The sequence below is a fragment of the Pieris napi genome, chromosome 15 (assembly GCF_905475465.1).
Source record: "Pieris napi chromosome 15, ilPieNapi1.2, whole genome shotgun sequence".
Lineage (NCBI taxonomy): Eukaryota > Metazoa > Arthropoda > Insecta > Lepidoptera > Pieridae > Pieris > Pieris napi.
The window spans coordinates 5,698,216-5,718,565 of NC_062248.1; the positions used below are offsets into that span (position 1 = coordinate 5,698,216).

General features: G+C 31.7%; 1 protein-coding gene across 1 annotated transcript; it reads right to left on the reverse strand.

Moving 5' to 3' along the window:
- Window positions 1-5,144: 5,144 nt before the first annotated feature.
- LOC125056541 (trifunctional enzyme subunit alpha, mitochondrial) lies at window positions 5,145-17,316 on the reverse strand. Its single transcript, XM_047659682.1, has 14 exons — window positions 17,113-17,316; window positions 16,875-16,981; window positions 16,227-16,413; window positions 14,763-14,955; window positions 14,406-14,527; window positions 13,794-14,020; window positions 13,210-13,389; window positions 11,680-11,846; window positions 10,579-10,808; window positions 9,706-9,898; window positions 8,578-8,713; window positions 7,338-7,561; window positions 6,115-6,231; window positions 5,145-5,495 (listed from the first exon to the last, which is right to left on the reverse strand). The coding sequence occupies exons 1-14, from the start codon at window positions 17,177-17,179 to the stop codon at window positions 5,357-5,359; spliced, it is 2,289 nt and encodes a 762-aa protein (XP_047515638.1). The 5' UTR covers window positions 17,180-17,316; the 3' UTR covers window positions 5,145-5,356.
- Window positions 17,317-20,350: the final 3,034 nt, after the last annotated feature.

Below are 20,350 nucleotides of genomic sequence, written 5' to 3' on the forward strand. Positions count from 1 at the left end.
ACTACATTTTTAATAGGTGTGAGCGAAACCTGAACATTCTTAGATGTTTATCCGGTGTATGGTGGGGTGCCCATCCATTTTGTATGAAACTCATGTACAATGCTTTAATCCGAAGTATTTTAGACTATGGTACCTTTTTATTATCTCCTGGAAATGCAACCCGTTTAAAAAAATTAGATAATATACAGTCTAAGGCATTAAGATTAATCACAGGAGCTATGAAAACTAGTCCAATTAATGCTTTACAAGTAGAATGTGTTGACGCCCCATTACATCTTAGACGACAATATTTATCTGATAAATTCGTATTTCGCTCCCTTCAATATGCCAACCATCCTCTTCGTTCTAAGCTTCAAGAACTATCTCAATTGTTGACATCTTCCAAGTACTGGTCAAATAAATCTTCACCTTGTCTCATCGTCAGCTTCAATAAATTTATCAATATTCAAGCTCCAACTCATACCTTACCAACTTACCCTTTATTTGGAACCAACTTTGAATCTCTAAATATTTCTCCAGACATTAGATTCAATATTGGTATAAACAAGGGCGATTCCCACGCAAGGATTACTTTTAATTATTTCTGTGAACAACACTGCCATGAGTACAATTATATATTTACAGATGCCTCTAAACACGGTTCGTCTGGTAATGTAGGCATAGGGGTATTTCACTTACAAAGTAAAACTACAATAAAAATAAAGTTTCCTCCAGAGTCCTCAATCTTCACAGGGGAATGTTACGGTATCTTTAAAGCTTTAAAATTAGTTTTGAGTAAGAAACTTAAGAAATCAATCATATTCACAGATTCACTTAGTGCTCTTCAAGCTCTCCAAAAATATCCATTAAAAAACAAATTAATTTTTCCTATCATTATTGAGATTAGGAGTTTGTTGTATGAATGTGAGCAATTGGGGTTGTCTGTGTCATTTGGTTGGATACCTGGACATTCTGGTATTTTTGGTAACGACATAGCAGACCAACTAGCAAATGAAGCTGTTAAGGATGGCGATGCTAACTCGTATAAAAATTATTATCATGATTTGGCCTCACTTCCTGCTTCTTTTCTTCGACAATCTTGGACTGACCTTTGGATTCAGAGCAGTTTAATTAAGGGTAAATATTTTTCATCTATACAGCCCACAATACCACTAAAACCATGGTTTTTTAAAATGATATTTGATAAAAAGGAAACATCGTCTCTCATTCGTATGAGATTGGGCCATGTGTGTACCCCAGCTCACCTTTCCAGATTTCATATTATTGATAGTGAAATGTGTGAGTGTGGGCTAAATATTGGTGATTTAAACCATATCATTCTGTCCTGTCCCCGGTATAACCACTCCATGTTATTCGATCATTCTTATCCTTCTTCTAGTATCCCGTTACCTACATCTGTTCCTGTTCTGCTTTCATCTTTAAATCATAATATATATAAAAAGTTATGTTTATTTCTTACTGTAAATAATATAAAATTATAAATATATATGTATACAAATCGTATTCTACATGATATATATTTTATTAATTACTGTTCCATTCCATAATGTAGTATTTTGTATTAGAGATAGTTTTATATCCTGCTGATCCTATCCTTTATCGATGTAATGTTCATTCGATGTAAAATTGTTTTTCTTTACTATTCCGTTTTCCTTACCTTTGTCTGTGGCAATACGCTCTGCGTGAGGCTATTTAAAAAAAAAAAAAAAAAAAAAAAAAAAAAAAAAAAAAAAAAAAAAAGATGGCTTAACAGTAGTGTATGTAGAAAGTCGAAAACTAAATTTGTATGAAAATGACAGCTCGTGTCGACAGTCGGTAGCCTAGGCCCTAAAGGCGTGAGTCGGGATTCAATAAGCGACGCCATGACAGTGCTACGAAAAGACACACATTAACGCTTACGCTATTCGGTAGCCAACGGCCAATTAATGTTTCGGCAGTGTAGAAAAAACGGCGTTTCTCCGCCATGTTTTAGCGTGATCTCAAAACCTGCTGTTTGCAATAATTCAGTACAACTATTGCCATCTTTAATGACTACCGTTTTAAAAACATCTCATATTTTGGACGTTTTAACGAAATGGTTTTAATTTTTTATCTGTCTTTTTTTAACGTTCTCGTGTAATTATAATAATTTAAACTAGACTTCATATTTTTAAGTTAAGAGTTTTAGTTTTTCTATGAATCAATGCGAGGATAACATAATAGACACAGATAAATATGAAAATATCAAGAAAATCAGCAAATTAGTAGAGGTAAATCCTAGTTATATTGGATATCTCTTATTGATATTTATATTGCATGTAAGTTGTTGTTTAATTTAAAAAATACATATACCATTTAAAATTGCATATATTATGTAATCACAAAGTAAAATTATTGTACATTTTATTTGTATATTTCAGATGATAAAGCAGTCACTAATGAACATAATTAGAAGTTCTAAATATATTTTATTGTAATTATAATAGAAGCTAATGATATAATATTGATTATATTTATCAAATAAAGTGGATTTATACTTCATGAACTTTGGAAATATAAAATCTAGTGAGCATTACTAAGGAATGGTAAGTAGATATTTTCTTTAATTATTTACTAAGTTAATATACTAGAGAAGTTATTATAATATTGTTAATGAATGAGAAGTTTGAATTCAAGTCCTTTGGGAGTTACTGACATTGTTTGTTTATTAAGAACTTTAATTGACAATAAGCAGCAGTGACAAATGAAGTATATTTTTAAGTTTAGAATTAAGTAAAGAGTTTTAATACTAAAGTTACCTATTGAACAAACCTTGGACCAATCTTACAGTTTAGTTTGTCAGTTTTCTATTTGATCAAACTACTAACTAAAATATTTTCTTTTCAGAAAAAGAGAAGCTATGGAGTATGAAATAATGGTTGGTTAAGTAACATTACCTCAAGAACAGGAAACAGTAACTGAAACTATGTTCTTCTACATTTAATCTTAATAAGTTCAGCAGTTTGAATGTTAATGAGACATTATTATAAACAAACTGCATTTGTAGATTTTGGGAAGAATTATATCTTTACAATAACTATTATTATTTACAATTGTTGTGTTAAGGAAACAATCACTATTTTTTTAATCACCCAGGATGTATTCATAGTAACTGTAGGTATCATAGTAATTTTATGAAATCATCACAACATCTAACATTAGGTTTTATGAATTGAACAATTTTTTGTATATAACAGCACACAAACAAGATATTGACATTGCTGCAAACTAACACTTACATTTATTAGTTAATTATCTACATATATAAATATGAATACATCTACATTAGGTAGCAATGCATTTAATTTGATGCACCTGTGTGTGTTCTGTTTTGTTTAATAAGTTGTTACTTATGCTTATTTTTCTATGTAGACTGCATTATGTTAAGGAAGATATTTGGTGCCTTATTTTAATAAAAAATAACCATAACTGAAACATTTTTATTTTGCTACCTGTTTGTTTAATATTCCTAACTATTAGTAGGTACGGGTCATTCATATATGCATTATCTGTATATTCTTGTAAAATAAACTAATATTGTGAACCACTTTATTGGCTTTTCCTACTAAAGAAAGGTAAATTACCAATAATAAAACTGACAAATACATAACATACAATGTTTATTCATTTCTTACTTAAACAGATTTTGCATTTACATATTCACTAGTAGCAAATCACTGATATAACCAAAAGTTAATTGACATAATAAATATTAACTTAAAATAAGCATCAAACTTAAATTTATATCTAAGATGTTGGAGCATCAATATGGAGTCAAAGGTTGATTAAGGGTTATAATTTAAGACTAAGTTTCTATTTTATAATTTTAATTAATCCCTCTTTTTTATAAATATATTATAAACAATCAACCTTTATGACTCTAACTTAAACTGAAATTGTTTGATGGACATAAACAGAGATAATTCCAACTACATAGTAGCAAATCACTAATAAAATCTACACTTATATAAAAATCTGCTTTCAAATTGACATTAAAAATGTTCAAGCACAAACACCAAACCTAATTAAAGCTTAAATCAAACTCTAATTTCTTATTTCAGTATTCACACTAGTCTACGTTTTTTTTCTATTGTTTTTTAATTCCTTGGACTTTATCAACTTCTAGTCAACCTTATTTTCACTCTTTATTTATCAATCCAAAGTACTATTTCTATTGTTTCTTCTAAGCGGTAACAAAATATGTTGCTTCTTCATTTTGCAGATTAGTTGTGAGGTCAAATCCTAAAAATATTAAAGTATGAGTACTACTAATTATTATTATATATCGCGATTTTGCAATTTCAAAATATTGTATTTATTTGTAGCCTTAAATTTCTGAGAAAACATGAAGCAAAACATAATTAATTTAAACATGCAATTAAAATTCATATATTCACTTTGCACCTTCCGTAAATTCCACTTAAATCGAAAATTGTTCCATCCTTGCTGACATTCTAATGTCCCTTTTGCAGCTTCCAATTGCAAATTTACAAAAATATTGTAAAGTTTTAACTTCTATTTGTTTATAAAAGTGACATTAGGAATACATTAAATCCAGAGACAATATGACGGAATAAGGTGCTACGAACAGCAGCTCGCATCTACGCTGTCGACTTTGCGGTAATGTATCGACATGCCTCTTGGCTACGAACGAAGCGTTTTCGACAGTACAATTACGCAAAAGCGGTAGTGTATGTAGAATACTTTTCGACACCAATATGGCTAGACCCCCTGTACTTTTGAATACATATTTTGTGACTTACTTGCACTGACAATTGATATATATAACGTCTGCCATAGATAAATCTCAAACAGGTATAGATTAAAGACTATATATATAATCCTTAAACGCAGATTATAGAGGCTATATTATATTAAAAGGTTAAGTTAATATATTTTATGTTATGTTGAATTTTTCTCATTCACATTTTTTTTTGTAATACAAAAAGGTATTAAAAATTATTGATATTCGTTTAAATGAGAGTGTTTTATTTGACAGTGTTGTTTCCTTTATAGAAATCAAAATATGTAGGTCCAGGAATTTTCGTGCATTCTTGCAAAAATTTCTTAGTACTAAAACGGTTAAAGTATAGCAGGCTTACTTTTTATTTGTAAATAAAATATCATTTTAATAAATAGAGTTTATTTTCTTGATCATAACTTAACTTTTACTTAAGCATACTTAAAAAATCTTTCAAAAATACACAATATATAAAACGATAATAACCTTAACAATCATCCAATATCTTAGACAATGTTTTATAAATCTCTTTTAGTCTGGATATTGCAATATTACCAATTTCAACTTGCATTTCACTGGAAGGTATATATGACTATTTTAATTTTTGTAGAACTTCTTACTACTGTCTTTGGCCATATCAACAAGGGTCTGCGCTGGTTTAAAAGGAGCTCCATATAAGCCTTGGTATTCTTCCATCTTCTTCACTAATTTATCAGCTCCAAATTGGTCCACCCATCTATGAAAAAGACCACTCCATTATTCATATTACCTTATATATAAGTAAGATATGTACAAATTGTTACAAGATTACAGATTGTCTTTTTGTACATATGGATTAAGAATTCAAAGCAATACACTTCAAGTAGCTTTTTAAAATTTTATTAAAGTAGCTGATATATATACATTTAACTAAATTACACTAAATGATTGCTTATAAACTAAAAAAATAATTTTCTAATTAGTAAAATATATTACTAGTACTTCCCCACTGATATTGAAATTAATAGAATTAAACTTTGCTTATGTCAAACTTAGTGTATTTGGTGGGAAGTAGGGATGTGTCAAAATACTTTATAAATTAGTGAGCCTGAGAGGTTCAAAAATGTTTAGGGTCTGTGCGGCAGGATACCGTTGCTTAAGATAACAGCAGTGTTAAATAACCTTTTTTTGTTATAATGATAAGTTATGTCATAGCTCGACAGTAATCATCTTGATACATAATATGAAAAAAAATTAAAGTACATATGTATATCATTTTGGTACATAGCAAAAAAATAATTTATTAGTCCATACAATAGCCACGTCGGTTCTCTTTCTCCACAGACTATCTATATTGTATTGTAAAATAAAATTACCTGAAAGGTCCACCGGTGAACGGCGGGAAGCCAAGACCGAAAACAGCACCAATATCACCTTCTAATGGACTGTGTAGGATTGTCTCTTCTAGAGAGAGCACCGCTTCGTTGACGAATCTAAAAAAAAAACAAGTTAAGGAGGAAAACGAAAACAAGGAATTTTGTTAGTTGTTCAAAATAAATTTAAGATTTATTGAATACTATTCCAAAACATATATTGTATATAGCGCTGTCATAATGTCAAATGACAAAGATAAATAATAGTTGTTTGACAGATCTTGAGACTAGATTTAGTATTACGAAAGAAATAAATATGTGTTTAGAATATGCCTTAAAATAATACTTATTCCAGATTAAAACTTAAATATTATTATTTATTTCAAAAATATGTATCTGACAATTACAGTGAACATAAAAATGACAAAAAATATTGAAAATATACATTACAATACTAAAAAAGAGAAGAAAAGGAAATGTAAATACAATTTTTTAGCAAATAAAAATCTTAATATTGTACTTATTCGCGTAATATAGGTACCTAGTATATAATTTTTTAAACATAATCTCTTTTATTAAAATTTGTTTGTTAATATTGGGTAACAAAGGTAATTTTTTTATACAGAAATTACTATTAATTTGATGACTTACTAAGCAATTAAATTTGGATTTGTAAAACTGTCCTTTCTATACAATATATAAAAAGTTTTTGGGCTCTAGTTTCTAGATTGGAGAAACAAAAGAGAAGCTTTAGAAGAATTGGCATTTGATCGTATTAACCACTTAACTTTTTAATTAACTGAGTCTAGAGAGAATTTTAGTCAATAAACCAGAATTCTTAACATGAGAGATGCGCAAACACATGAGTGTCTGTCACATAAATCCATAGTGGTCCAAATAATCCATCGTATGGACAATAATGGCCTATATACTAGACTGATAATCAAACTTAAATCTAACAAAAAAAATCAAAATCATTAATTCATATAGGTAACACAATATACACTTATGAACGTCAAAAAATAAATATCTTCTTATTTTACATTTACTGCCAGTTCAACAATACGCAAATATTGTTGTTGATGTATTTCAAGAGCTGTCAACAAAAAAATTCTGTATGTTCTGTTGACATTTGACAGCGCTCAATATGGGATTGTGACTTGAGAGTTGACAAGAATTAAAATTACTTACGTGTACATTTAAGCAACTAAAATTTGAATGCTTACCTAGAAACCATTCTTAACTGATGATCTTCGGGGGTTGAAGCCCCTCTTGGTTCCAAAGAGTACTTGTCTTTAAGCATTTGAATTGCATCCATATTTACATCCTTGTTCTTGGTACCTTTCTCGTATACGTAGAAGCCTTTGCCGGACTTCCTGCCCATAAATCCGGATTTGACCAAGTCCTGCATAATGTTTAGGTCTCCACCGCTGATCCTATCACCGAATGCCTGCATTTTTATAAAATATTAAAATTATCTTAATATATATAGAATGAGCCTTGATTAAAAAAAATGTGTGCGTGTACTAGTACACACGTAAGAAGTAAAACTTCTTTATGACCTTATTATCGAAAAATGATCTATTATATGCAACTTTACAGAAATTGGTTAAATAAAGTTAAATGAGCTTTAGCTTTTATTATCATTAGCCATGAATACAAATAATACAATTATTTCATTTTACCTTATTAATACTAAGATTATTACAGAATTTCATTAATTGAAATAGAATTATTACTATCATTGTTTTCGTTTTTATATATTTTTATTATTAATGGCTTCGAATCAACCGTCGTAGGGACAAGAAAAAGATGGCGAGTAACGGAAAAATGTGACGGTAATTTTTTTTCCAACGCCGATAAAGAAGTTTCACTTCAAAAACAAAAAAAAATATGTTTATTATGGAATATTTGTATCGGTAGATATCCCTACTCATTGGCAAAGGATTGAGCCTTGAGCGTTAAAATCATGGCAGTTCACCGATGAATTCTGTTCTATGTGCAACTCTAACTTCGGCACGTACCGGAAGGGATCATGAGAAAATCGGCATGCTTTAGACACAAAATGTATTGTCAGGCACAAAATCACCCTTTATGTCTGTTAAAAAACCCGATACAAATATCTCAGGCCAAGACCAAGGGTTGTAGCGTTGTCTTTTTATTAAATATAGAATAGTAGATCTCCATTACTCGAGTCATTCAAAATTTGTCTAATAAGCACAGAATTTGTAATAACACTAGAGAGTTTAGATAGACTTGTTACTGCAATGAATCTCTACTTTCTGGCACATTTTTTTAGTATTGTATTTATTATATTATCAAAGGTGCATTTTAGCAAATATGAAATATTTAATTACACTGTTATTATTATGCTGCGTTTACAGCTATAAAGATAAAGTACTAATAATTTGTAAGTAGGGAATGTGTGAGGGTGTGTGTAAAACCTCATATAAAAATAAAGATTACCTTAGCCAAGTCAGCAGCGATATGCGCGCCAACATCAATACCGACTTCGTCAGCTAGTGTAGCAGCACCCACGGGGAAGCCAAACTCCTTTGTTCTCTTGTCTAGATCCTTTGGGTCTACACCCTCTTGCAATAACCTAAAAATAATTTAAAAAACGTAAAAGGTGGATCAAAAAGATTTTATCCTAAATTGAATTACGGCTGATTTTGGACCGGCTTAAGGACTTGTATCCATGGTCATGTAATACATTATTAAAAAAGGTAAAGCGGCGTCAGTACGATGTGAATACGTTGGGATTTCCAAGATGGACCCCTAACTACGTAAGACGTGGCTTCGGCCTTTAAAACTACCAAAATTCTGCTAATATTACCAAGAACAAGACCTGGCTGTATGGACTAAAGTCCTTAGCCTTTCCCATTAGGGATAAATTAATATCATCATCATCATGAATACGTTGTTCAAATTTGCCTCAGATTTTGTTTAGAATGCATTCCGTAAATTGTTAGCCCAGACAGATTATAAAGTCAAATCGAATTTCACCTTAAGTTTGCGGTGAGCAAAGTTCGGGGTATATATGTATAATTTTGGCCTAACAACATAAATTGCGGCTCCTTTTGATTAATATTTAACCGAAGCGATGTTAAAATAAAGGAAACGGAAATGATGAAGTCATATTAGAAATAATTGTTAAATAATAATTTTGCTGTATAAATACAATAAATAATTAGTTAATTTCACTTACAGCGAATATAAAATAAATTATTAAATTAAATATAACCAACTAGTAATTGCATATAACTTCGATTATACAAATAATATGCGAAAGCGTCCCTCAACTATTTAGTTAGCACAGGAGGATCATCTGATGAAAAAAGGATACCGTCACCGCCCATAGACACTCTCACAGCCAGAAAGAGCGCTAATACGTTGCCGGCTTTTTAAGAATTGGTACTCGTTGTTAACAAAGTGAGAATTAAGACTTTTTTTAGCAAGTATCAGTTTTAATATACCATAATACATCGATTAATATTTTGTTATTATTTTTGATGGCTATACTATGTATCCAAATATTATGAACTCATAATAATTGTACGTCTGGGGAAGAAAGTCCAATTGCCCCATACTAACCTGACAGCCTCACTCAGCATAGTAGACAATATCCGAGTAGTATAGAATCCTGGTCCATCTCCCACAGTAATGACCACTTTGCCCTGTTTCAGACCTATATCGACTGCGGCGGCCGCTGTATCATCACTTGTGCCCGGGTGGCGGATAATTTCGAGTAATTGCATACGGTCCACCGGGGAGAAGTAATGCATACCTTTGAACATAAATATTTGTATTACACACGCAGTTCAGATTTCATCATCTGAACATCAACCAACTGCTGACATGGATCACGTGTGTTCCAAATCTTAACAGCTGAACATGCGCGATACACCAACAGCTCACTAGAATAATATCATGTATGTGTGAATAGGTGTAATTAGTATTTAAGATAATGTTTTTGAACAATAAATGAGATTTGAATATTGCTCTGTCTCGTTAATTTCTCGCTTCCTCTCAAAGTGGCGAAGACTACTTCAAGCCCTTAATTATCGTGGTGAGCCTGCCCGGTAGCTTTGAGATAATCCCACCACCTTGAACCTTTGATCCTACCCGTAGGGCTCCGTCTGTTAGCTTAATCTCTTGGTGCAGACATCCCTACTTATTTATATATTCACTATTTATTTAAGTGTACGTCTGTAAGGCTTAGCCATAGGCTTGCCATCAGTCTTTCGTGCTGGCGAAACTGAGTCAAACAAGACATATGTTGTCAATGAGGGTATACGATTACTTAGATCACATTCTATAACAAAATATTCAATAAACACATTTTTGTTGTGTATTTCTGTAATATTTCTCAAAATAAATAGGTGTGATACACGATACTTGATTGATGAACATTAATGATTTGTGTCTGGTATATTTTGTATGTGTATGTGTATGTAAGATACATACCAATGACTTTATCCGGGCGACTGCTACCAGCGGCTATCTTCGTGATCGGGATTGCACTGGTGTTAGTAGCGATTATACAGTGCTTGGGAGCCACCGCTTCAATCTCTTTAATCACTTTATGCTTGATATTAATATCTTCGAACACGGCTTCAATCACACAGTCCGCTGTCTTGAACTTCGCATAATCCAATGTTGGTAATAGATTTGACATGTACTTGTCTTTTTGTAAGCTGTAAATTTATATCAATCATCAATAACTAATAATATATATAGAGGTTTTTCATGATACGTCACAAGATTGGACCTCATGGCACTAAAACTTTGTTAAAAATTTCGACTCAATAATGTTTTACTATGTACGTACATGGTATACATGACGACCATAATAAGTGTTCCTTATAAAGTATGAAATTTCATTATATTGTAAACTGTTTGTAACTTAACGAAATTAATAATTAAACATTATTTTGTTGTTTTATAGTCCGCATTTATTCTTAGGAATACGTATGTATCGAAGATTGTAATTAATTTTGTTTGGTTTGATTACGTTCTACGTGTATTACTAGACTGTTTTCGTTTGTATATGAATTATCTAAACTTTAATATATACCTTTGATAACAAAACATTTCTTTTGATATAACAATATCTCTTTATTAAGTCAGAAAATGCGGAATTTATTCAACATAGATAGGAAAAATTATTTAAAAAGAATTGTTTTTTACTACTTTAGTCATGTACCTACTGAATGTAATTTATTTATTCCTTAGTAGGAGAGTTGTAGATTGGAGTAATTCAGGAAGAAAATTAAGATGATATACGATAAAGATATAATGTAAAAGCATCAAGACGTAAATAACAATCGTCACTAAGGTTATATCATATACGAAAGCGGGTACAACGTATTTTTACTTTAAACAATATTTAACTTTAATTGAGTAAAACTATTTTGACTGTAATTACATGTTAAGTAATTTTCTAATAAAAATCTACTACACGATTAAACTATAAATGCTAATATAAAATTTAATTAATCAAGTCATAGACAAGAATTTTAATTCTAAGCACATGATTTTTTGTAATATAAACTAAAAAAAACTTACGCGGAAATTCGTTTACGCTTAACAGCATTAGCTAGGCCGGTCTGAATTTGTCCCATTCCTCTGTATAGGCCTGCAGTAGTGGCATCTTTCAAAACTACGTTGTAGCCTTTGTCTATGGACACTTGGACGATGCCAGCGCCCATCAAACCAGCTCCAAGAACTCCAATCTATTAATCAGTTATTAATAGTTCAGTCTGTGCGGTAAGGGAACGCTGGTGGGATTTGCAGGAGGTGCAGCAGCTCTAAATTATCGTTACGACAACACTTCGTACATCGACATTTACGTCATTATAGTTTGACAGGACTTGATATGATTTTAAAATATTTATTTTTAAATAAATAAACTGACGTAGTAAATAAGTAACAGTTGTACGGTATAATTAACAGAAAAATTAAGTGTTATTAAGAGTAATCTCTATAAAACATAGCCTTAAAAAGCTTTATAGAGTAAAATAACTTATAAATTTACTAAAAAATATTTTAATGTCGGTTTTCTTTCCGCACAGACTCTAACATAAAAAGAAAATATTTGTTGCGTTTAATAATTTAAAAATTTCCACGAAATTTCGTTTGATATATTGTATTAAATTAATGTATGTACAATACAAACTGACATTTCACATGTAGTAAGCACAGTCATGGGTTATTAACCTAAGTGTAATAACCATTTTTATTGGTGTTGGCGTAAATTATTGTAGCCTATGAAACTGTATTAATTACTATACTGGATAATTATTAATTTTTTGGATTGAAAGTTTGTGATAGAATCACACGAGTGTTATTTAATATCTTTATTTACGATTTTTTAATCACATAAATATATGAAGGGTCAAATGCGCAATGCCATAAATAAGCCATAATTAAAAAAAAAACTTAATAGGTATATCATAGACTAGATATTATTATACAATTTTTTAACACCTACTAATAAAATCTATCAAGAAACCAAAATTATGACGATCAAACAACTATATGTTTATAGCATTTGTATCTTAATTAAAAAAATATTGAATAACTCGCTCCATAGTAGCTTATCATTAAAAAAAATCAAATACACTTGACACTACTCGCAATACTCGTCGAGCGAGACAAATTATTTAAAGAAATCCATTGAGTATGAGGGTGTGCAATTATTTAATCAATAACCCTCTAAAATTCGAAATATTAGCGTGTTTAATCAATTCAAAAGGGCATTAAATAGACATATTAGAATGAATATTATATTACATTTCTCATGTAAATAAAAATATCTTTTTTGTAATGAGAAATAAAGTTCTTTAAATATTATATTCGGATATAACATTCATATTAAATTAGCTAATAAATCTCCCTACCCCGACCATTACTAATGACGTATTACAATCATTAAATCGAATTATTACAATTAATATTAAAATTAGAAAAAATTTAGATAATAAGTAAAAGGCATTATTAAAAGAAATATTGTTGATCCACATATTTTGTCTATATGCGGGTTAACCTAGAGAGAAAGTGTAGATAACATTAAAGATAATTGTAGAAACGACTTACGGTTTTAACACTAGTCTTAGGCTTGCCAAATCTATTCTTCTTGCATTCAGTCTGTCCTCTGAAGAGACCGATTAAGCCTTTGCTTTGCGGAGTCATGGCCAATTCACCAAATCCTTGTGCTTCAGCTTCAAATCCCGCTACTGGTCCTTTGTCCACTCCAATTCTTACTACCTCTAGAATCTAATAATTTCCAAAAAATTACATATCGGTCTTTGAATTCATATCTGCTTCTATAATCTATGCCATGCATAGATAGTGAAAAGTGTAAACGAAATAATTCGAAGAAAGATCTTGGTGACATATATACAAATTGTCCCTTTCTTTAAGATTTTGTTTTAAATGTGATAAAAAGAGATAAACAGTGCAAGTTAGTCTTACATCCTGTATTTTTGAAAACTCAATCAGGATTATTAAAGTACTCTTTTGTAGCTTGTAATTTTTGCTATAATAAAAAGAAACAGATTTGGCTAATACAGTGTAATTGGACTTATTTAGTCATAAATAATAATTTTTATTACGTTTTTCTTAACATATATATATAAATTATTTTGTAATTCGAATTTTAAATATGAATAAAAGATTACTTTTAATGGAGCCGGGTAGAGTCCGTTAGATGCTTTCATGACCTGCTCCTTTGCCTTGTTGAAAATCATATTCTTAACAAATTCCCATTGCATTGCTGTAGCCATTACTTTGTCCATCATACCTTTCTTCCTCTCAGTCTTTATTTTGCCAGATGCAATGTCTTTTGCTACCTGAATGGCCACTTGTTCTAAATATTTCATTGTGTTTTCTTGGGGTTCAACAAGACCTGAATACGAAAAATTTAATCAGAGGGCATTCTCAATATTTTAAATTTAGAACCATTTTTTTATTTAGAACACAACAAGTATAATTTAAAAGAATCCTATGTTTGTATAGAAAATAAACTTGAATTTTATAATTGTATTACTAATAATGATAAGACACATTACAACTACCACCCCATTAAAATTGTGACCACTTAAAATTTTATTTTGCTATAAAATCTAAGATTCTATTAAACTGTACAGTGTCAAACATTTAATTAGTTAGAGATATGGTATTTATAAAGTTTATCTTATTTAAATTATTACTGTAAATAAGTTAAGCTTAAGTTTTGTAGGTAATTTAAAAATTGAGTGCTACTCAAAATAAATGTGAGTAATGATTATTACCAGGTCCAAGTGGAGAGACCAATAAGTCCACAATACCCAACTTCTTAGCTTTGTCAGCTTTCACTGTTTTCCCTGTTAAGGCTAGGTCCAAAGTCGTGGGTACGGAAGTCAATTTTGGCAGCCTTAAAGTTGAAAAATAATAGATTATTATTAATAATAGAAATATTATACACAATTTTCATGGAAAGCATAATTATACATACCTATATATATATCACACAATACAAGCTAGATATTGTTTTAAAATTGTGTCAAAATAACAGAATTAGAAAAAAGGCACTAAACATCAATATTGATACTCGGGGAATAATTTAAAAGAAATGTCTTAATAACTATGTCAAATATTACAAGTCTTACCTCTGAGTACCGCCACCACCAGGTAGCAGTCCCAACATAACTTCAGGCAATGCAAAGCCTGTTTTGCTGTCTTTGACCGCAATTCGGTAATGACATGCCAGTGCTGTCTCCAATCCACCACCAAGACAGCTGCCTTGTATAGCCGCAATGTATGGTTTTTTTGATGTCTCCATTTGTTTGAAAATGGCTTGACCTTAAAATAGTAATAGATGTAATTTTTCCACCTAATTAAAAAATAATGTAATGCTAATTGTAATAATAGCTTAAATACAACAGTAACATCTTCAAGTTATCAAGTCAAGCAAAGATTGTGCACTCAGTAAGGTGTACAGGTTTTCAATCAAATAGGAGTGAACTTAATATATGTAACTAGCTGCCCCCGCAAACTTCGTTTCTCCTTAATGCCTAGCCTATCGTTTTAGTACATACCAACATGGAACATTTTGCTATGCTACCCCAGAGACTGTTCGGTTTTTCGGAATAAAAACTTTCTAGGTTTTTCTATTTTTATCTATAAAAACCTCAAATATCAAGTCATAAGATTTTAATTAACAAATAATAAATGAAGTTGATCTAGAGGGGTGAAAATTAGGAGTTGTATGTATTTTGTATCATAAAAAAATTGTCTAAAAAATAAAAACAACATTTTTGGGGTGGACACCCCTTATCACTTAGGGGTTTGAAAGATATATTTGTTTATTGTGACACGAGAATTTTATATATTAGATTAAACTGGTTAAATTATAATTTTATGCAATGAGCCTCATTTGAATAAATAATATTTGGTCCAACAATTTCATTAGATACATTCATTTGAATAATAAATGTATTTTCTTCTTACTGTAATTATGTAGTTTAATTCAATTTTACGAATTTTAAATGTAAACATGATAATTAGACATTGCATTATTGATGTTACATGTTTAGACATGGTGCGAGTGTGTTATTCTTATTATGGTATTTATTTACCGTAATAGTTTCACCTTATTTAGAAATTGTGGAGATATTTTTAGATAAAGAAGAAAGGTAATTTTAATCATATTCTACAGGTATGCGTGTGTGTGTGTAATCACAGGTGTGTTTTCAGAGGAAAGTGGATAGAAAAATGTGATATAAGTAGATAGATATATATGGCGTTGTAGCATGAGAGACAAAATACATTAGTAGGGACAGACTTTTCTGTGTATACGAGAAATTTAGGAATTCTATTCTGAGAAGTCTCAGTTCAGATATATGGACAGTGAATAATATCACCAATATATATCAGGGACAAATTTGCATGTTTACTAAGAATTTTTTATACCTCTAATACAATAATATTATAGTTTCACCAGGAACCAAAATCAGATATGGTCAAGATAAAAGTTAACTCTTTACGGACAAGGGAACTTTTCAAAACACTTGTTTTGTGTTACAGTTAGCGCTAGATCATTTCTGGAAAAACTTTTTAACAAAATTACTTACCATTCTTTGCTAATGCGACAACTTCTTCCTTCGTTTTACAACTTTCTATCATACCGATATCAGCACCAGCAATAAAACATCCAGGCTTCCCAGAAATTAATACAGCTGCCTCAATAGAGGGGTTTCTTTCAATTTCATTGATAATTCCTTTTACCTCATCCATAACAGCGGCATTTAATGAATTAACCTGAAATACTTTCATGAGTTAATATAAAAAATATAATAAATCTTCTCAGACAAGATTCTTCACATAGTTTTTTAACATGCTTATTATCATCATCATCATTGTTCTTTAAGAAGTTGCTCTAACAAAAGTTCTTTGTATTTAGGGTAGTGATCACAAAATACAGATATAGAAAACTATATAAAACTTAATGACATACCTTTAATGACAAATAATTAGATATTTTTAATGAAATCCAGAAATTTTAATATTCTGGTGGTTTGATTAGCTCATGTAAGAAAAAATACCTATTTATATATTGATTATAGGAATTAGAATTACATAGAATACCCATTGCAAGTTTTAAATTGTAAAAACTTTAAAAAATACTTTTATTGGGATTATCCATCCACACATCAAGAATTATCTTTCTTAATGTATACATGAATTAAGTATAGTTGATTGAAGTATGGTTCTATATTTACCTTAACATTTGGCGAGTCTAAAGTTATTACATAGACACCATTGACTAACTTGCACTTGGTGTGAACATTGTTGGTTGCCGCAGCCGCAAATGACCGAACATGGATCCCTAAAAATATGCAGTATTTAGCTCTTTTTGCTTCATGCCTTTTAAGTAATAACTAATACTAATTAAGGGTTAAATGTTTGATGGGCATTATAAACTTGAAACAAATATAAAAAACTTTATACTGTACTTACGGTTAAAAAAGTTAACATTACGGTGCTTAAGGATTTTTAGAGCATTAAACATTTTACTATTGGACATTGTTACGAGATAACTTTACAAAGGAATTAATTTAACTCAAAAAATCTGTACTAAGAAATTTGAACCCAGACTTTGAACCTAAACTTTCTTGAAATACGAAAAGGAGAGCGGGGGTCGAGGGCGGACGAGGGAAACTTCTAATGACTTTGATGGTATACAATATACATGACAGGAGTGACACACCACTGCGAGCGTACTTTGGAGTTGAGACATCAAGCGACAAACCCAAAAGGTTAAATGGTGATTGACAATCGACAGCAGTTCATATTGCATTACTAGTGTATATTTTTTATCTATGGAGAAGTCGAAGGAAGATCGTGTTGGGTATTGGATTTAGTTGGACTGAGTGGTTTTGATAGTTTTAATTTATTTCATTTTTTCTTCGGTACTTTATTGTGAGTTCTTTATAGGCGTTTCCAGTACTACTTTACGGCGGATTGTAAACTTGGACAGTTTCAATTTACAGTTGATTGGGAAGTAAAGGGATTCTATACAGTTCGGAAGGATATTCCAACAGTAATGAAACTGTTACAAATTCTTCGACAGTATATTAATTTCAACGGAGGAAGAGAATCTCTGAGATAAGAAAAAAATCAAGTTATATGAATGATTGAAATGATATATAATAAATTAGTACATAAAGTAATTTACGAAGGATTTATTTTTCACGACATATTTTTCTATCTTCAGTACCCGATGTATAACAATATTCTTCACTTAAATTACTAATATGCTTCATGTTCATTAATACTAAAGATATATATAAAAATTAAACAGTATCAAGATAGTTTAATCCAATTTTCCCAGTATTGCCCACAACAAATTTTTATTTCACTATTTGCCATGAAATTCCGATATACCTATAACTCTATTTTACACTGCGTGATATTTTTACGAGCTTTATAGCAAGATAATTAAAAGAATATTCCAGTAATGTTCCTACAAAAATAAATATACCGAAGATTCTGGCTATAGTGGGATGGCGACACTGAAAAAAAAGTTGTGTAAATAATATTTTATAAATATCAAATTTCGGACGTAAATCATAAAATCTAGGTAAGTATCGGTAGATATAGCATTAAAACAAATCAGCTTTTGTAGTGTTTAACCATAAACAAAATCACACGCTACTTGCTAGTTGCTACTAGATGGTGCTATACATAAATTTATAGCAAAAAGTTCTCCATTTAGGGAGAAGGGGAAAGGCGCAACCATACTTGAGATGTTTTAAACTTCTGTTTTTTGAAGTGAAACTATTTTAGGCGTATGAGGGTATAATTTTTATGGATGAAACGCAATAATAATATTATTAGCGTCACAAAGATGTGCAGCGTTTTTGTCGAAGAAAAGGGAGAGAGCGATTGAGACCTTTGATTTCGATAGAGAGAGAGTGAGGAAGGGCGAATGTAGCATGAAGCAAATAGCCATGGAGCGAGAGTAGGGAGCAAGCAAGTGAGAAAGATCGAGAAAGAGAGTGAGATAGAGCGAACGTCACATCACGCACAGTCCCATGGAGCGAGAGGTGGAAGAGAGCTATAGTGAAAAGGTTGAGAGAGAGAGAGTACGGAAAACCGAGAAAAAAAACCATGCTATTGATGTATTCGTTTAGTAGAACTTTACTGTTTACTTAACATAGAACTTTAGATGGCAACTCAGTCGCATATCTCGGTGCAAACGGAGCAAACCAACAAAGGCACCCCTTTCCACACTCGCCGTGGACTTCACAAATGTTAGGAGCCTCAACTCCAACATCATTAGAGACTGCGAAGCCGGCCTTGCTCTTTATTACCAAGACTAAGATATCCTCCCCAGCTGAATCTTTCTATATCCGCGATTCTACGAATGCCTGTATAGGTCTCATAGTGGAAATGACGAAACTGATCGACTCATCGAGCGCATCCAAACGGCAATAGATTCTCTGCTCGAAAGGGTTCCGACCCGCGCTGGATTTATTTATCTTAATTTTATAAAGGCCCACTAACGAAACACATACAAACACTTTCAGATAACACACAACGTACAAAAACCTAATATATGCACGTGTACAATAAACTAAACTTAGATAAAATAAACTAAGAAATATACCACGAAGCAGAAGGCCGACCTTTTGCGCTGCCTCTTCGCGTCCAATACGACTCTGGATGACCGAGGGAGGTCACCACCGAATATTTCGCGGTGCTTGTCTTCGATGCCGGAAATCATATTCTGGCAACGTGCTGTCCGCAAAGCACTATCTTCCTCCAGTAGAGCGAGCCTGATGGTATGCCCCCTATTGTGTTGCGTACCTGTGCTCCTGAGTTGGCTTCGGTATTAACACGCTTTTTTCCGGTACCGGTACTCGCTCGTCATAGTCCCTAAGTGCTGGAAGGCCGCTTCAATACATACGATCCCTAAAAAAGGCAATCGCTCTGATCTGTCGAACTATCGCCCAATAGCTATAACCTCCTTGTTCTCCAAAATAATGGAAACCATTATTAACGGCCGGCTCCGGACATATCTAGAGGGCCTCCAGCAGATTAGGTAGGCAGAGGCAATTGAGTCCAAGGCACTGCTCTCGAAGCTTCCAGCCTATAGGGTCCCCGATAAATTATGCAACTGGATTTCTAGGTTTCTGATTGATCGGAGCATCAAGGTCGTCATCGACGGATCATGTTCCGACCTTAAACCCGTGAATGCTGGCTGTGTTGTATGCGCGACCCTGTTTATTATGCATATCAATGATATGTCGCTAAGTCGCATACTATGTTGCATACAGGAGAACACAAAACAACTTAAAATATAAATAAATATTATAGTGAAACGGACGTCATTTTTACCAATTACCGCTCTCTTCCAGGTAACCCGAATAAAAGATAACAATGATTAAAAAATGTGACGAGGTCCACAAAGTACAACTTATTTCACTAAGCGTGTAAAAATCTAAATATACGTTTAATAAATATTTTATATTTCAAACATGACTTTTCATACGATACGCGTCGTTGCCTTTAAATCACATCCACATAAGCCCCACTTCATCAAAAGCTTTAGAAGTGTAATTACCCGGTGACGCAGACCCACTCTGCTCTTGACTTGTCCGAGGTGGGTGAGGGGGCATATGGGAGGGGGGATCGGCTGGTTGCCATAGTTACGGAGCCACCCTCACTCCAGTTGCAACAAGTGGATAGTATA

Coding starts and splice junctions, on each gene's coding strand:
- LOC125056541 (XM_047659682.1), bottom strand. CDS start 17,179: ATGTCCAATAGTAAAATGTTTAATGCTCTAAAAATCCTTAAGCACCGT. Junction 16,982..17,112: donor TAATGTTAACTTTTTTAACC/GTAAGTACAGTA, acceptor GCATATTTTTAG/GGATCCATGTTCGGTCATTT. Junction 13,390..13,793: donor TCTACCCGGCTCCATTAAAA/GTAATCTTTTAT, acceptor GGAAATTATTAG/ATTCTAGAGGTAGTAAGAAT.